This window comes from Lepidochelys olivacea, assembly GCF_965140295.1.
Source record: "Lepidochelys olivacea isolate rLepOli2 genome assembly, chromosome: 25".
NCBI lineage: Eukaryota > Metazoa > Chordata > Testudines > Cheloniidae > Lepidochelys > Lepidochelys olivacea.
In genome coordinates, this window is record NC_140435.1 from 17,617,205 (window position 1) to 17,635,283 (window position 18,079).

At 42.5% G+C, this 18,079-nt stretch overlaps 2 protein-coding genes across 2 annotated transcripts in view; both read left to right on the plus strand.

Annotated features, from left to right (window-relative positions):
- The window catches only part of HOMER3 (homer scaffold protein 3), a 67,349-nt gene that overhangs the window by 13,014 nt on the left and 36,256 nt on the right, over positions 1 to 18,079 (plus strand). The window contains 3 exon segments of the mRNA XM_084614813.1: positions 5,679 to 5,835; positions 6,225 to 6,372; positions 6,375 to 6,409. Of these exon segments, the coding sequence (XP_084470939.1) occupies positions 5,679 to 5,835; positions 6,225 to 6,372; positions 6,375 to 6,409 (340 nt within the window).
- LOC311513160 (semaphorin-4E-like) lies at positions 7,681 to 10,627 on the plus strand. Its single transcript, XM_084614812.1, has 4 exons — positions 7,681 to 7,816; positions 8,255 to 8,421; positions 8,611 to 8,663; positions 9,695 to 10,627. Exons 1-4 carry the CDS (start codon positions 7,814 to 7,816, stop codon positions 10,477 to 10,479), a joined length of 1,008 nt encoding a protein of 335 aa, XP_084470938.1. The 5' UTR covers positions 7,681 to 7,813; the 3' UTR covers positions 10,480 to 10,627.

Below are 18,079 nucleotides of genomic sequence, written 5' to 3' on the forward strand. Positions count from 1 at the left end.
TGGTAGAGCTGTACTGCAATCTTTGTCCACGTAGACTTCAAGCATCTGCCTCTTCATATCAGGTCACTGTTCCAGAGTCACCAAGAGTGGAATATATATGGACAAGCACTCAGAGAAGATAGAAAAGTTACTTACCTTTACAGTAACTGGAGTTTTTAAAGATGTGGTGTCCCCATATATACTCTACAATCTGCCCTCCTTCCCTGCTATTGGGGAGTGCTATAACACCTGGATTCTGCTATGGCGATGGAAATGAATGGCAGTTGGGTCCGTTCCACTCTTTATGTCTTCCCCATGTATGGCTCCAACAGACACTTGTGGCCAAAAGGCTCCGGTCTTGAGCACATGGGGCATGTGCACACCGAGAGTGGAATATACATGGACAACACATCTCAAAGAACTCCAGTTACGATAAAGGTAAATAACATTTTTGCCTGTCGCTTTGAGGTGCATTGTTTAGTTATTTGCATCATAAAAGATAAAACTGTTTTGTTTATGTTTTTCATTTCCATCCCCTATCAAGTCAAACTGCATTTGGAAATTGATTTCATTGAAGATATAATCTTTCTTTTTGTTTTTATTATATGAGGAAATTATATTATAATAATTAATATAATAATAAACAGATTATGAAAGTACCTGAAGGTTGCTATTATCACCAGAATCAACAATGAATTCAAATCCATCCTCTGTTGTAGAGCTTCTAAACTTTTTGTCTCTTGTTACAACCAAGTTTATGTGAATTTGGATTAGTTGTGAACCCTTCATATAGACTGTAAACTCTTTGGGGTAGGCGTTGTCTTTCACTGTGTGTTTGTACAGTGCATAGCACATAGAATCATAGAATATCAGGGTTGGAAGGGACCCCAGAAGGTCATCTAGTCCAACCCCCTGCTCAAAGCAGGACCAATTCCCAGTTAAATCATCCCAGCCAGGGCTTTGTCAAGCCAGACCTTAAAAACCTCTAAGGAAGGAGATTCTACCACCTCCCTAGGTAACGCATTCCAGTGTTTCACCACCCTCTTAGTGAAAAAGTTTTTCCTAATATCCAATCTAAACCTCCCCCACTGCAGCTTGAGACCATTACTCCTCGTTCTGTCATCTGCTACCATTGAGAACAGTCTAGAGCCATCCTCTTTGGAACCCCCTTTCAGGTAGTTGAAAGCAGCTATCAAATCCCCCCTCATTCTTCTCTTCTGCAGGCTAAACAATCCCAGCTCCCTTAGCCTCTCCTCATAACTCATGTGTTCCAGTCCCCTAATCATTTTTGTTGCCCTTCGCTGGACTCTCTCCAATTTATCCACATCCTTCTTGAAGTGTGGGGCCCAAAACTGGACACAGTACTCCAGATGAGGCCTCACCAATGTCGAATAGAGGGGAACGATCACGTCCCTCGATCTGCTCACTATGCCCCTACTTATACATCCCAAAATGCCATTGGCCTTCTTGGCAACAAGGGCACACTGCTGACTCATATCCAGCTTCTCGTCCACTGTCACCCCTAGGTCCTTTTCCGCAGAACTGCTGCCTAGCCATTCGGTCCCTAGTCTGTAGCTGTGCATTGGGTTCTTCCGTCCTAAGTGCAGGACCCTGCACTTATCCTTATTGAACCTCATCAGATTCCTTTTGGCCCAATCCTCCAATTTGTCTAGGTCCTTCTGTATCCTATCCCTCCCCTCCAGCGTATCTACCACTCCTCCCAGTTTAGTATCATCCGCAAATTTGCTGAGAGTGCAATCCACACCATCCTCCAGATCATTTATGAAGATATTGAATAAAACCGGCCCCAGGACCGACCCTTGGGGCACTCCACTTGATACCGGCTGCCAACTAGACATGGAGCCATTGATCACTACCCGTTGAGCCCGACAATCTAGCCAGCTTTCTACCCACCTTATAGTGCATTCATCCAGCCCATACTTCCTTAACTTGCTGACAAGAATACTGTGGGAGACAGTGTCAAAAGCTTTGCTAAAGTCAAGAAACAATACATCCACTGCTTTCCCTTCATCCACAGAACCAGTAATCTCATCATAAAAGGCGATTAGATTAGTCAGGCATGACCTTCCCTTGGTGAATCCATGCTGGCTGTTCCTGATCACTTTCCTCTCATGCAAGTGCTTCAGGATTGATTCTTTGAGGACCTGCTCCATGATTTTTCCAGGGACTGAGGTGAGGCTGACTGGCCTGTAGTTCCCAGGATCCTCCTTCTTCCCTTTTTTAAAGATTGGCACTACATTAGCCTTTTTCCAGTCATCCGGGACTTCCCCCGTTCGCCACGAGTTTTCAAAGATAATGGCCAATGGCTCTGCAATCACAGCCGCCAATTCCTTCAGCACTCTCGGATGCAACTCGTCCGGCCCCATGGACTTGTGCACGTCCAGCTTTTCTAAATAGTCCCTAACCACCTCTATCTCCACAGAGGGCTGGCCATCTCTTCCCCATTTTGTGATGCCCAGCGCAGCAGTCTGGGAGCTGACCTTGTTAGTGAAAACAGAGGCAAAAAAAGCATTGAGTACATTAGCTTTTTCCACATCCTCTGTCACTAGGTTGCCTCCCTCATTCAGTAAGGGGCCCACACATTCCTTGGCTTTCTTCTTGTTGCCAACATACCTGAAGAAACCCTTCTTGTTACTCTTGACATCTCTGGCTAGCTGCAGCTCCAGGTGCGATTTGGCCCTCCTGATATCATTCCTACATGCCCGAGCAATATTTTTATACTCTTCCCTGGTCATATGTCCAACCTTCCACTTCTTGTAAGCTTCTTTTTTATGTTTAAGATCCGCTAGGATTTCACCATTAAGCCAAGCTGGTCGCCTGCCATATTTACTATTCTTTCGACTCATCGGGATGGTTTGTCCCTGTAACCTCAACAGGGATTCCTTGAAATACAGCCAGCTGTCCTGGACTCCTTTCCCCTTAAAGTTAGTCCCCCAGGGGATCCTGGCCATCCGTTCCCGGAGGGAGTCGAAGTCTGCTTTCCTGAAGTCCAGGGTCCGTATCCTGCTGCTTACCTTTCTTCCCTGCGTCAGGATCCTGAACTCAACCAACTCATGGTCACTGCCTCCCAGATTCCCATCCACTTTTGCTTCCCCCACTAATTCTACCCGGTTTGTGAGCAGCAGGTCAAGAAAAGCGCCCCCCCTAGTTGGCTCCTCTAGCACTTGAGCCAGGAAATTGTCCCCTACGCTTTCCAAAAACTTCCTGGATTGTCTATGCACCGCTGTATTGCTCTCCCAGCAGATATCAGGAAAATTAAAGTCACCCATGAGAATCAGGGCATGCGATCTAGTAGCTTCCGCGAGCTGCCGGAAGAAAGCCTCATCTACCTCATCCCCCTGGTCCGGTGGTCTATAGCAGACTCCCACCACTACATCACTCTTGTTGCACACACTTCTAAACTTAATCCAGAGACACTCAGGTTTTTCTGCAGTTTCGTACCGGAGCTCTGAGCAGTCATACTGCTCCCTTACATACAGTGCTACTCCCCCACCTTTTCTGCCCTGCCTGTCCTTCCTGAACAGTTTATAACCATCCATGACAGTACTCCAGTCATGCGAGTTATCCCACCAAGTCTCTGTTATTCCGATCACGTCATAGTTCCTTGACATCACCAAGACCTCCAGTTCTCCCTGCTTGTTTCCAAGGCTTTGTGCATTTGTATATAAGCACTTGAGATAACCTGTTGATCGCCCCTCATTCCCAGTATGAGGCAGGAGCCCTCCCCTCACAGACATTCCTGCCTGTGCTTCCTCCCGGTATCCCGCTTTCCCACTTACCTCAGGGCTTTGGTCTCCTTCCCCCGGTGAACCTAGTTTAAAGCCCTCCTCACTAGGTTAACTAGCACAGTGTGACCCTGATTTTGGTTGAGCCTTCTAGAGTAGACAATACTGTAATACTAATACTAAAGTAAATAATTACAAATAATGTAATCCTTTACAAATAATGTAGCTATTTAGCCAGTCCTAGTTGTTTATATCTATCGCTTCCAGCTGGTGAAGTAGCCATTCCAGGGTCTATATGTTCACTGCCTTCCCTCCAATGGTAACTTGTCTCTAATGAATGCAGATTAATCTCAGAATTCAGAATTGAGCTCTCACTTTAGTGTTAATGGCCTGATTGCAGCCATTTGTCAGGGACTCAGAGTAAGAATTGATCATTTATTGCACATATTTAAATGGAACAGACTTGTTTAGTTTGATCTGACTGAGCCAACACTGCCATTTGCTGAAGCTAGGTGTTTTCAACCTCTGGGCTAAAGCTTTTAGTTGAAGACCAGCCAAGAGCTTTGCCAATCCAGACACTTGAGTTATGCTTTCTCCGTCAGGCTGGTGGAAAAATTAAAACTAACTAAACTTAAATTGACATTGCTTATCACTTAGGTAGACCAAAACCCTGACTTCTTCCTTTGTTGTTTCATCTACCAAATGAAACAGCTGTCCTTCCAAGATTCAGGATAAGCAGTACCCTCATGAGAGGAAACCACTGCAAGTTGAAGTACCCTTCTTCCAAATGCAGCATCTGTCAAAGCCCACTTGTCTAATCTAGTACTTTCTGAAAATAAAAACAGGACTCCAAGCTATGCTTTTACTGCTGATGAATTTGATCTTACTCTGTGTGTGTATGTGTTCTATAATATAATATAATTAATTAATTAATAAAGGGGCGCAGACAAAATGTACCAGCAGCAGAACTATGCATATCAGAGGGTACCACTGGCAAAATAATCATGAAAAGGTAGCTTTGGTGGTTTGTAAAGGCATCAAAACCCTGAGATTGATATCCAGATCAGTGGAAGTTGCATTACTTTGCCACTGTATCAGTTTATGCCTACTGCATAATTTACACCACCATTCACATCACCACAGATTTTGGCCCATAATGTGCATAAGTGGGATTCTGCAAGGGCTCATCTTAAATTTCATATTCTGATTGTGGAAACAGTCACTTCTCACTTGAAATCCATGATGCTGAAGACTCTCTCTATTTACCTAGTTTGTTTTCTCAAGGGTTAGTATAGCTATGAGCATCTTCTGCATGGGTTAGAGAGGGGGCCACATTCTGCTTTCAGTTACATCCGTGTAAATCCAGAGTAACTCAAGTAACTGGAGTCTCTCTGGATTTACACCAGTATTACTGAGGCAAGAACCTGACCCAAAGCCCCCAATTCACTTGTAATCCATTTAACCTTTCAGACTTAATTTCAGACTTAAGACTGGATGCAAAGGGGAAAGACGTACTTTCTAACAGGATGAAATAATGGGGTTTGGGAAGGAGAGAATTATATATAAAAAGTGGAGAGCAGAAAGTGAGAAACTGACTAACCACGATGCTTAGACCTGTCTGCTTGCTGTCACCTGATTTATCTTTGAAGTGTAAAGAACTAGTCTTAAGATGTACATCCCCTAGGCTGTTTTTATTTATTTGGAGAATATTACTTGATTTTTAACAAAATACATATTTTTAATATAATCCTTTACACAGTGTCTTTTTTTCCTAAGCCTTTCTCAGTAAATCACAAGAACAGTGATTGACACTATTTATGGATATATATTCACTAACCCTAAAGAGCAAATAGCAACATGCACTATGAAAAGCAAGTTGTTTTTACAGCCTTCCCTTCTGTAAGGGCAAAATAACTCACTCACATTTTCTCTTTCTTCTTTTTCACCTTCAAGGGGAAGGTTGGATATTTCTGCAGTTTGTGCATTCAGTATGAAAACTGTTCAAGAAGTCTTCGCCAAAGGAAACTATAAAGGGCCAGTGACTGTGGAACATTCCCATGTTAAATGGATGGTGTTCAGGGGAGAAGTGCCACTCCCACGTCCCGGTGCTGTAAATACTCATTTACTCTCTTCTAAAGAAAACGTTCTCTTTATTTTCTTTTCTGCTAGAGAATTACTAGTCCAAATTTTGCCAGTGTAGATGCAGTTCTATGGCCAGCACAGAGACATCTTTCCCCCATCCCAGGTCAGGTCTGTGTGTGTGTGAAGGCCCCCTAAGAAGGCACTCCTCCTACTCAACTCCACCACAAGGTTTAGGTAGTGCGACTATCCTTATACAGGTCTTCAGCACCCAGGTGAATTCCATTCATAGTGAATGATGGATTCCCATTGTGGAAGTTGTGTAGAAATAGCTAAAAGATTAGTACACAGTAACAGTTGTCTGTAAATTGGTGGAATATAAAAATGGTTGTAATCATGTTTGTTGTACATTGTTTCTAGTGCATTGATAATTTTGCCCGGAGTATTGGATACAACACTTCTCTTGATTTGCCTGATAAAATTCTGCAGTTTGTTAGAGACCACCCTTTAATGGATAATGCTGTAAATCCAGTTGGTGATAGGCCAGTGCTACTGAAAAGAGGTTCAAATTATACCAGGATTGTAGTAGACAGACTCACTGGCCTAGATAAAAAAACATATGATGTCCTGTTTATAGGAACAGGTAAGTGGTTTTATTTTAGAGGGGGGGGGGGAAGATTTATTACGGAGGCATTTGTTTTAGAATTTTTTTCTGAGCCTTCAAAAAGTAAAACGATCTACCAACTCCTAATAATGCACCAAAAATCCTTCTTCTTAATTTACCACTTTGTAATGTATCAGACAGCAACCAGGCAGGGGGTTTTATATAATGGACCTGCAGTTTCCTTTTTCCTCCAAGTTATGTTTCTAGCTGAACTGCTTTATTTCCCTAGTGTAAGATACTGTGTATTGTATGAGGACAAATTTAATCCTATGGGCCCTCTTTCAGCAAACCTCTTACTGCTTGAATCAGTGGGATTTGAGTGGAGCTTTGCTGAATTGAAGCCATTGTGTTTGCAGTTAGATAAATGTAAATTTTGAGTGTAGACCAGGCCTTAGTGTAATGTTCAATGAATGGTGTTTTATTGTCTGTTTCTTTCCTTTTTAAAGCTTGTGTAGATATAGTTCATAACCTATCTTATCATTAGCTTTATTCAGAATAATAATTTTCTTTGTAACCTCACTGTTCGTTTTGTTTTGGTCAGGAAGTCTGCAATGATAGCTATTTTCTACTTAAACACTTTTCAATTGTAATATAGAATAAAGTAGCACTTAAAAATATATCAAGGCTTTCAAAAAAATTGTCATGGAAATGTCCCATGCAGGCTTTCCCAAGCAAAATGGGCCTTACCTGGGACACAAGTGGTACACAGAACTTGCTAGCTCTCTGCACATGGGTGAATCTCTCATAGAGTGAAGGGACTTCTGGTCAAGGCTATTACCAAAAGCCATGAATACCTTGAAGGAAAGGTTAAGATTTTTGTATAAGTGCTTGGGGTGCAGAAGCTGACTTTCCAGTTTGGAATTTCCAGCCCAGTTCCTAGGTAAAGTGTGTGTTTGTTTTGTTGGACATTGAGGATCTGTTTGGAAATCTTCCATATCAGAAGAGCCTCAATGTAGGGAAATCTTCCAAAATCAGGAACTGCTCCGTTTCTTAAAAAATTATTACTTACTTACTTACCAGAAAGCGAATGGGGAAAATATTGCTGTTGAACATTTAGGAAATTTCTTGTCCTCAAGATTTGTTTTCTAAATCTCTAGAAAAGGCTGATGAATTTTAAAACTGAAGTGAAAATGCTGTTATGCTATGTTTGAACATGTTTCTCTTCAAAAATACATTTCATTTTATGCAGATAATGGATATTTGCATAAGGCTCTCAACTGTGACGGGGAAATGTTCATTATGGAAGAGATACAGCTGTTTCAATCCCCAGAGCCTGTACAATCTCTCAAACTGTCTTCCAGAAAGGTAGATCCTCTGTCTCTGCATATGCAAAGGGATTGGTGTAATGGTATGCTTCAGGCCTTCCTCTTTTTACACTGTACATCTGGATTTTCAATGTTATGTGTATACTACATATTCTTCTCTAGCATCACACTGATTAATAATAAAAGCATATGTGAGATTTTGTCTGTGGAAGTAGATTCTTTTGCATTTTAATATAACTGAAACAAACTTTCAAACACACATTTGGCAGTTTATATCACTTTTAGTCAAAATTAATTCCCAAAGTTTTCATAAAGACTGTAATCTCTTCAGGCCAGGAATCTTGTCTTTTCGTTTGTTCTGCAAAGCACTGTGTATATTCACATGCTCTTTCATTAGTAATCTATTATTTCAAAGTATATAGTTGATTTATTGTCAAATCACAGAAGTTGCTGTCCGCATGCCATAAAGTTTAAAAACTCTCACAGTACTATAAAATAACAGCTCAATACTGCATTTCTAGGGCCTGCTGTATGTAGGGTCTCCATCCCAAGTGGTACAACTCCCTGTTTCAGTATGCAGCCGATATAAACACTGCTTGGATTGTGTTTTGGCAAGGGATCCTTACTGTGCATGGTCTGAGTCTTTTGAGAAGTGTGTTCTCGTGGCTAATCAAACAGGAGCCTTGAAGTAAGTCCAAAGATATTGCTTGAGGTCCATACCGGAGATTATATTTATTTTGCTTTTTAAATTCAGTTCTACAAGTCAGTAAAATGTAACAAAACCAGGATGTATTCTATAGCTAATGTCCTGAAAGTTTGAACATTTTTTACATGCCTTCATGGTGTATTTCTTTTATTCATCTCTCTCTTCCTCCAGGGATTTAATTCAGAGTGTTAAAAATGGTGATGCTTCCAGATGTCCTAAAGTAGGTAAGTGAACATTTATCTTTAACAAAATATTGTTGAAATATAGTACAAAATTAAAATAATTCTAGCATGTGGGTCATATATCTGTGGTCATTGAAATGCCTGATATTTTAGCTAAATTAAAATACAACAGGGGTAAAAACTATATTGATTTTTGACAAGAAAATGCTGAGCTGATTTGGCTTGTTCTTAAAGGTTTTGAACTTGGGGTCAGGATATTCTAGTTCAGACTGAAACCACTAATCTCATGAGAAGCAGAAAATGTGAGCCATGACTTTTGAGGCTGTTGGTATGTTTCTTCCCATACTACAGAAGTCACGTGGAACATAAGAAGTCCTGTTAACTCTGTCACTGTGACTGACATTTGGTATTTCTCTGCAGAAATACAACTCAAATAGTCAACTATTTAAAAAAAACCTGCTGGTTCAGAGAGAGACATTTTAAAATATGAATTTGTGATTAATTTTTAAAACATTTTTAATTTTTAAATGTTTGCAGGATTAGGGACTTTAATCTTCAACTGCACTGAAAACTAAGAGTCAGCTATTGCAGATTATAGGTCATGAGTGTAATGTGGTAAAGTCGAAAGCATTTGTATCCTCAAAGCCGTGTCCAAGCAATATCTAATCCTCACAACTGCTCTGTGATGATAGAATAGCAAGTGTGCAAATTGGGTGTAGAAATTGAGGCACAGAAAGGTGAAGAGATTTACTCAAAGCTACATACTGTGTTAGTCTGTGGCAAAGTGAGAATTTAAACTCAAGTTCCTGAATTCCAGCCCATGTTCAGACTGTTAGATATCACTGGGAATAAGGCCAGCCAGAATCAATCTGTGCTATCATGCCCTTTTAGCAGATGGGAGGAGACAGTTAAATCTGTCGATTTCTCTAGTTTATTAACGCACCTTAAAACACTCACGGTCCTTTGAGTCATGTTCCTTAATTAATCGTGATGTTTCTTTGAACATATATTTGGACAGGCAGGTTAAACTAAGGCTTCATTGTTTTTAATTAAACCACCCTTCACAATTTCAGGAAATAATGTCAGAAACTGTCCCGTTATCATTGGCAACAGTGTTCATCTTAAATGTGCGCCCATGTCCAACCTGGCTAGGATGGTGTGGAAGTTCAATGGGAGCAGTCTTCAGGCAGAAGATTCTAAATACCTGCTTTATGATGGAGGAATAGTCATATTTAATGTGACCGTGGCTGATGCTGGATTTTATGACTGCCATTCTGTAGAGAGAGCTAATGGGAAAGAATTCCCTGTTACTGTGGCTAGCTACGTTCTGTATACCCAAAAGGACAGCGTTTTCATTATTACTAAGAATTACACCACAAATCAACCAAATGCAGACACAACTCTGAAGGTTAAATCTTTGGTATCATCTTCCTTGCTGACTGACCCAGCAAAACAAAAATCCCTGGAAGACCAAAAAGAGAAGCTTATTTTAAAACTCTTCGGAGCTGGATTTGCACTCCTTTTTTCTTCCTTGCTGGTTTGGAACTTTTGCAAAGGCCATCTGTCTGTGCCTTGGAAGAGCAGAGAAAGAAGCTCAAAAACAGCAAATGCAGATTGTTTGCCAGGTCCAACATTGGCTACGGAGGGGTCGGGTGCTGTGAGGAAAAGTTCAGCCACGCGAACGAACACCTCCACTGTTAATGAATCAGTACCGCTTGTGAGCTCTCCCTCAGAAGAGGAATGCAGCGCTAATGTACAACACAACACAAGTCTCACAAAGAGATCTGGGACTTGCAGCTCACAAAGCTGTTTGGTTGAGGATGAGACAATGTTTCCTATTGAGGAATGTGGAATGTAAAGTTTTAGTAGGAATCACAAGCCCAAATCTAGTGAGCCAAGCAGTCTAAACATAAATTCATTTCCAGTTGCTGCTTTTCAAAAAGATAGTTACATCAGTTTTTGTTATTTTTTTAATGTGTTGCAAGAATAAACATTTGTTAAAAGTTGGTATTGAGCTCCTTTTTTGTAACACTGTGTGTTGCTGCACCATTATAGACATTAAAACTTCAAAAAGAAAAGGAGGATTTGTGGCACCTTAGAGACTAACAAATTTATTTGAGCATAAGCTTTCGTAAGCTACAGCTCCCTTCATCGGAACTGTTAATAATCTTTAGCATTTAAATAGTGCTTTTCACCTTCAGAGGGTGTCTATTTACTCTACAAATACCACCTTATTAAGTCTTCCAGTGTCCCTGTGAAGTAGGTATTATCCCCATTGTACGAATGAGATTAAAGGACATGCTCATGGACACAGATGGAATCAGTGTCAGATCTGTGGATTAGAGATTATAAATTCCTAGCTAATCGTGTGCTCACACCACTGACCACAAAGCCTCCGTCTCTCTCTTCTTAGGTCTTTAAATCTTCAAGGCATTGTACACACGTTAACTTAAGTTCCTAATGTATTTTAATTACCTTCTTTACAAGATATCTCTCCCTGTCATAAACAGCCTCATGCCCCAGTTCATGTACTGCATAGCTGATGCAAATATATTACCTCAGAGCATGGCCAAAATCCAGGTTACCATAACCCTGTTTGTTAAATATCTTTGAATACCCTATATATTCGCCTGAAATAGTCTCCATCTCCTTCTTTGGAGAGCAGCCTAGGTTCTCCAGTATTAAAATCCCCAAACAAAGAGCTGTTCTGCCTCTCTCCATGTGTAGTGCCAGAGGCATGCAGAGAATGAGTGGATTCCACTGCTTCCTTCTCTCCTCTCCCAAACATGTACAGTTTGCTTTCTCCAGTTCCCAAGTAGCCTTAGAAGCAGAAGTTTCCAGGCCTGCTTTGAACCTGACTCTCCTGGGCAGGAGCACTTTCCTGCCACCCCACCACACTTGCTTTAAAAAGATAATTGAAAAAGATGCTCAGAAACCAGGATGATCGCAGTATAATGACCAATAGAGAGAAGACCAAATCAGTTGTTGTTTAATGGTTTCTTCACACTGTTGGTTAAAGTGTTTTTACACTAAAATAGAGTGCCAATCTCTCCTTTTGAATGCATCTTTTATTCCTTAAAAACGTTTGTTTTACAACAAGGGCCTCTTGTATACCATTATGTGCAAATGTCAGACAAATTGTGGCCTGCTGTTGAAACATACTAAACACCCAGCAATGCTCATGTTCCCAGATCTCTATATTTGGCAGTTTTGCAGATGCTAATTAATAACCATTTGCACTTTTCATGGAAAGAGCTAAAGGTGGGAATAGCCATCAGCCTTTCTAGCAGGATCAAGTAATGGGGTTGGAGAGTGAGGAGAAGAAGATTTTACATTAAAAATGTACAGCTGAAAATGAAAAGGCTGAAGAGCTGCTGCGAAACCATAATGCTAAGGCCTCTCTGACTGCAATCACCTGTTGTATCAACGAAATGCAAAGAGCTAGTTCTAAGGTGTGTATCTTGGCCAGTGAATGTGATTTGAAAGGGATTATACTGCCATTAAGAATATTCTTTAGGCAATGATCTGTTGTGTGCTCTAGTCTGTGTTCTGAACCACTGTTCAAAGAGCTGTAGGAAGATTAATGGTGCAAACTTGACAATAGCTGTGTAACTAATGACATGGGGGGGGATCACAATATCTCATTTCTTTTCTCTTCTGGAGGGCAGGAGACAATAACAGTCCTCCCTCAGAGGGAGAAGGGACAAATGGACCTATTAAAAGGACATTTGTCCTGTTAAAGGACATCCTCATAAGGTTACTAACACCTGATTTTAGTGCAATTCCTGCTGATCTAATTACCCTAATTTTAACATGTAAAATAATTAGCTTCTAAGAAGAGCCATAGATAACCCACTGTTAGCAGGTCAATATGAAAGATATTGTGTGTCCTACTTTCAGCAGAGTCTTCAGTGTGGTTTATTTTAGTCCCTTTGTCATTGGTGGCCAGGTTGTGCGTATGAAGGACAGAGAAAATGGAGCAGAAGGAGTAAGGACCTAATTCATCTCTGTCCTAGCATTGAACTTGGCTCTGGGCCTGGGAGAGGAGGCAGTCCTGGAGCTGCAGGTTTGTCTGCCAGCTCAAGTTAGAGAAGCATCAGAGGCTGTTTTCACCTGTTGCCGTGGCCTTTCTGACTATGCCCCAGTGTCCACTTGAGAAATTTTAAAATGTTCCCATCGTTTCTAACACTTGTTTAGCTCCACCGGTGTCAATGCTGGGACCTCTGGAATAGATGGGTCATTGGCTGCCCCTGCTGCATCATCTCACCTTTCTCAGTAAAGGTCTAGCCGGAGCTGCCATGATGGTTAAAACACTGGCATGAGGGGTTCCCAGCACTGTTAACGCTACTGACATAGGATGAGGATTTTAGATCTATTTCCCTTCTGTGTATACTGTGAAACACATGTGGAGGGGATACCCCAATAGACAGAGGATGGGGAGGAGCAGCAGGACTGTTGCAGCATCTAAAGGTCTGAGTCAGGCACCAGGCCCTGTAATGCTAGGCACTCTACACTAATATAACAAGAAGTCAAGTGCCCCAAAGAGCTTACAGTCTTAGCTAGGGGAAACTTCATGTTTGTCATTTTTATATAAGCTCCATCTGAAAACTGCTAAAAGAATGGATGCTACCTCTGCAATTCCTTGAACATGGGCACACCTTAACTTTGTAGTGCAAGCCTGTAGTGCCCAGAAGTTATTAGGGCATGGAAAAGTTAATGTGCAGAACTGGCTGGAATTAATGCCAAACTCTCTTGGGGAAATTCCTTATTAATGCAGGTGACCTAATAAATCAGAGGCAAAAAATGAGACTGGACTCCTCCAGTAGCCACACAATCGAACACCACTGGCAGTCCGTTCAGGCGAGGCCTGGCATTAGACTAGTGGGGGTTGAGGCACAGGGGCAGTGCTGTTTGTGGCAGGCCTGTGACTAGTACCGCTATAAATCAATGGAAGCACAGTGGCAGAGCTGTGTTCGTGGGGATGGGGAGAAGCCCTGGAATACTGTCCTGTTGCAGGCCCAAGTGCATTGCTAGGAATGTGAACGTGAGCACTTGCACAACTGTTGCCTGCTCTAGTGAGTGCATGTGCTCACGCTCTCAGACCCAGGTGCAAATGTAGCTGCCAGCATTTAATGTGCGAAAGTATCTGAAACAGACCATTGATTTCCCCCCCCCGCCCCCACCTCAAATGTAGCTGATACTGTTCAAGGCGAGATGTGATTGATTTATTTAATTTTGGTCCCTATGGCAGAAGGACGGTGCGGTTTGCAGCAGGGGCCTGTTTGTACTGCAGGCCGAATGCTTCCTATGAGTGCCCTCCAGTCTCTACACGTACAGCATTGCAGCGGCGCACCCTGGGTGGTGAAGACGCTCCGTGGGGACGGGAGAGAGCTCTGCCGTCGGCAGCAAATAACCCACTCCGCGAGCGGCAGGAGCCATGGTGGTGGAGTGCTGTGCACACTAGTGCTTACGTTGGTGTAATGGATGCCACTTGGGGTGGGGGAAGGGTTGGAATGCTCACACCCCTGAGCGACACACGTTTTGCTGACATAAGTGGGAGTGATGACATAGCTACGTGTTCTTTATCAGTAACTTGGAGACAAATATTTAGGGTCTGATCTTGTGTTGCTCCGCTCTGTGTCTCATCATTTGCAGCTGAGCAAAGGGAATGTAAAATGCTGCTCTTCTGATCTGGTAGCACTTTGCATTCTGCACTGGCACAAATGATTGCACGTGGTGCAGGTCATCCAACTACGTAGGGCTAAGTTCATCCCTGGTGTAATGCTGGGGAAGTCAGTGGGGGAAGGGTCTGGCCCATTGTGTCTGAACAGCACCCAGCACAATGGGGCTCCAGTTCTGATTGGGAACTTGAGTATTATCATAATAAGTATATCTACTGCAACTGCTAAGCTACCAGCTATATGCATGAAGATATATTTTCTTTAATATTGTCTAATCTATTTCCATCCCTAGATCCTAGTGCTTCTGTTTGTGTGTCTGTCCCCATCTCTAGATTCTGGTGTGTTTATCCATCCAACCTTCCCTTTATTCATACATCTTCTCTAGGGGCCTCATTCTCCACTGCTTCAAACCTAGTTCAGCTATTTTCACCTGTGCAAAGTGGATGTAAAATGTGAGCAGATCAAAAATGTTAGTGTTTCACACTCGCTCTGCACAGCTATAGATAAAGGCGCAAGGAACAGGGCAATAGAGGGATCAGGCTCTGTCTTTCTGAAAGGTTCTGGCTAGATTTAGATAAAAGATGTGGGGTTTGGTTTTTTAAATGTTAACCAACATGTTTTAAAACAGGGGTCAGCAATGTGTTCGTGGTAAAAATTTTGAGGTCTGTGGTAATTTTTCAAAAAATTGAATGACATAACCCCCCACCAATGTCCGTCACTACGTCTGGTAATTTTGTCAAGTGTCCATCGCACAACATGATGGTGCCAACCCCTGTTTTAAAATGTTAGTGTAGAAAGGGTAAATTGCATTTTAACATGGACTAGCTGATCAAGCAGCTTTGATCCTAATCTAGACAGACCCAGAGCCTTTATATATTAGATGACAGCATAAGAAAGTCCAGGAATGGAGGAGGTAGGAAGTGGGGTTGGGACATCTTTGCGCGGGGTGGTATCTAGCAGCTTGGTGTTGCAGTGGATGCAGAGTGCAGCTGTGCCCAGCAGATGGTGCCTCTGAGCCAGATGGAACCCATTGGAAATAAAGTGAGGAGAAAGAAAAGAGAAATGTGACCGAGATGGGGCAGTTGGCAGAGGAAGGAAGCTGATAAAAAAAAATGAGAGAGAGAACAAAGAAATCGCGACCAAGAGGAACAAACTGTGGAGGCAGCTTTACTTTTTGGGCTGTGGAAAAAACTTCCAGGGCATCTCAATCACTGGAATAACAGGGAGCAGACTGCATTGTTGCAAAGGGCTTGCAAAAGGAGCAAATAATCTTGTGGCTGCTGCCCATACTGAATGGGAAAAGGGATCCTGTGAGCAAGAGCGAGGAGGAAACTGCCTGCCGGAGACTGCAACATTTCTGTAGCAAAGTGTGCTCCAAAGTTCTCTCCAGGATCCTCTGGGCTGCAGCTCTTGGTGGGGAGAACCCCCAACCGGGAAGGTTGCCCTAGCTCTCCCCCCTTGCCCCTCCCACGCATGCTTTGGGATTATAGGTCATTTTTGAACAAACAACAAAACTAGCGGATTTCAGAGTGAAATTCCGGAGGAAATTTAAAGAGCATCCGGATCCGGAGAAAAAGAGAGAGAGAAAGAGGAAGGAAAATATAAATAAAAACGTGGAGTGAATCTTAAGGCAATCAAAGAAGGGACGAGGAGAAAGAAACTGACACTGACGTGGAGATGGGGTGAGATTAGCAGTTTGGTTATTATTCGCGTGTTGTTTATTGCATTAATAATTGAAAGAACCTGATGTGGTTTTGATGTAGCAGAGTTGAAGGGATCAGGATTTCCAGTTGCAGTAAAGAAATTCAAGTTTAAATATAAAAAAGTCCCCTAACCTTTAGGGGTTCAGGAAGTAGATAGTTGCAGAGATTTGTAATTTACTTTGTGACCCAAGGTGTGGGTGAAAGGCTCCAGTGGGATTCATATCTTGTGTAAAATTCAGAATGACCCTTTGGGGTGAAGTAAAGCACCTCCTGCCTTTGGAGCCCTTCCCAGAAGTTAGAGATTTCTAATTTTATTTTCTGTTGTGACCTTGGTGTTCAGTAAAATGGACTCTCCTTACATTTGTAAATGGGTAAATGATTTGCCTGAAAATCTCTGGTCATAACCCCTACATTCTTTCAGGGGTGAAATATACTCTAAGTGGCTACCAGGCATTGGCATGGAAATGGGAGTTTAGCCTGGTATTTGGTTTATGCACTGTGTCATTTTAAGGATCTGACATGCTGCTCTGAGTAAGTTTCTTGTGTAATGAACACTTCTGGGCCACTTAGAAGCATGCTGGGGCTGGAGGAAGCCCCTGCCTGCTCAATCTCTCCAAGCCTTTCAGTTTGACATTAGAGGAGAAATAAGTAACATTTTAATGGCTTGTGTTTCTTTTGCTGAGTTTTTGATTTCCCTCTTGGGCAGCCTGGGTAAAAAGATTGAACAGGGTGAAACAGATTCAGGTGGCAGAAGGGACACAGACATGAATTCTGATCTCAGAGTCTCAGTGTGAATCTAGAGTAAATCCATTTAAGTCAGTGGGGTTTACACTGGGCCAACTTAGATCAGAAACTGTCCCCTGCTTTCCTGTACCATCTCTGCAATCCATACTGTGACTCCAAAACCCCCAGCCTTGGAATTGCCAGGAAGGGTGTAGCAGGTGGATAGGTTAGGACTGGCATCTTATTTTCCAGGACCATGGGATGAATCCCTCCTCTTGGAACTGTCATGGCTACACCCAATGACTGTACAATTTCGTTAGAAGGTTGCCACTTCTCATGCAAAATGTTGGGACTGTGATCACTGTGACAGTGTTCTTAGATTTCGCTCTAATGATAGTGTCAAGGCAGCAACATTATAGTTAACGTGGAGATGACATTTCCACCCAACCCCCATCTTCAGTCACAGAGAATTTCTGAGCGGAAAGGTCTTTGTGTTGTGCATAGATTACATGGAAAGATTGAATAGCCAGCAGCAGGTTTAGTCCCCTGGATTCCCAAAAGATTAGGAAAGTGTTACCTTTGAAATGATTTTCCACCAGTTGGTTTTAGTTGATTTATATTTTAAGCAAGGAGTCGGTCCTTACCCCCCATTGACGCTTGTCAGGTTTCCCTATAACCCTTGTTCCAGTAATATCCATGGTGTAGCTTTCATGGATAATTCATTCCTGAACTCTACCATATCTCTGGTGTACTGTAGGTTTTAAAGCATTGCCTTTTTACCTTTAAATAGCTAGTTGTAAATGTCACTTGGGTCACAAGGGAAGTGAATTCAGTTACCTCCTAGCTGAGCCCATACTGGGCATTTGTCCACATTTCAAACTAGCACAGGACAGGCTAAGACAAGGCCTAATGCTGGCTGCTGGTCAAGCTTCAGGAGCGCTGGCAGAGCTGTTTAGGAGCAATACTGGGAAAAGAGCAGGTTAGAACTAAGGTACATTGACAGAGCTGTTCAGGCTTCCCTGTGTGTGACCCCTGCTGTGCAGTGAAGACAGCACAGATGAGTGTTCACAGATGATAGGGACTGGAGATGCATTAGCAATACTATATGGGAAGCCCAGGACTAGTCCAGTTGGGGGGCTGCAGGTCAGGGCTGAGGTGTATCAGCTGAGCTGTGTGGGGATGGCGTGTCAGCAGCACCTATGCCTGGTACTAGCTGCTGTGATGAGACTCGTTTCTGGAATACGTGAAGAATTACTTAGCTATGCTTAGGACCCATACCAATGGAGGAGGTGGATTGCTGTGCATATAAGCCCCTTGGTGTGTGTGTGGCAAAGGAGGAGCCAAGAGACCT

Coding starts and splice junctions, on each gene's coding strand:
- LOC311513160 (XM_084614812.1), top strand. Junction 8,422..8,610: donor AATCAAACAGGAGCCTTGAA/GTAAGTCCAAAG, acceptor CTCTTCCTCCAG/GGATTTAATTCAGAGTGTTA. Junction 8,664..9,694: donor TTCCAGATGTCCTAAAGTAG/GTAAGTGAACAT, acceptor TCACAATTTCAG/GAAATAATGTCAGAAACTGT.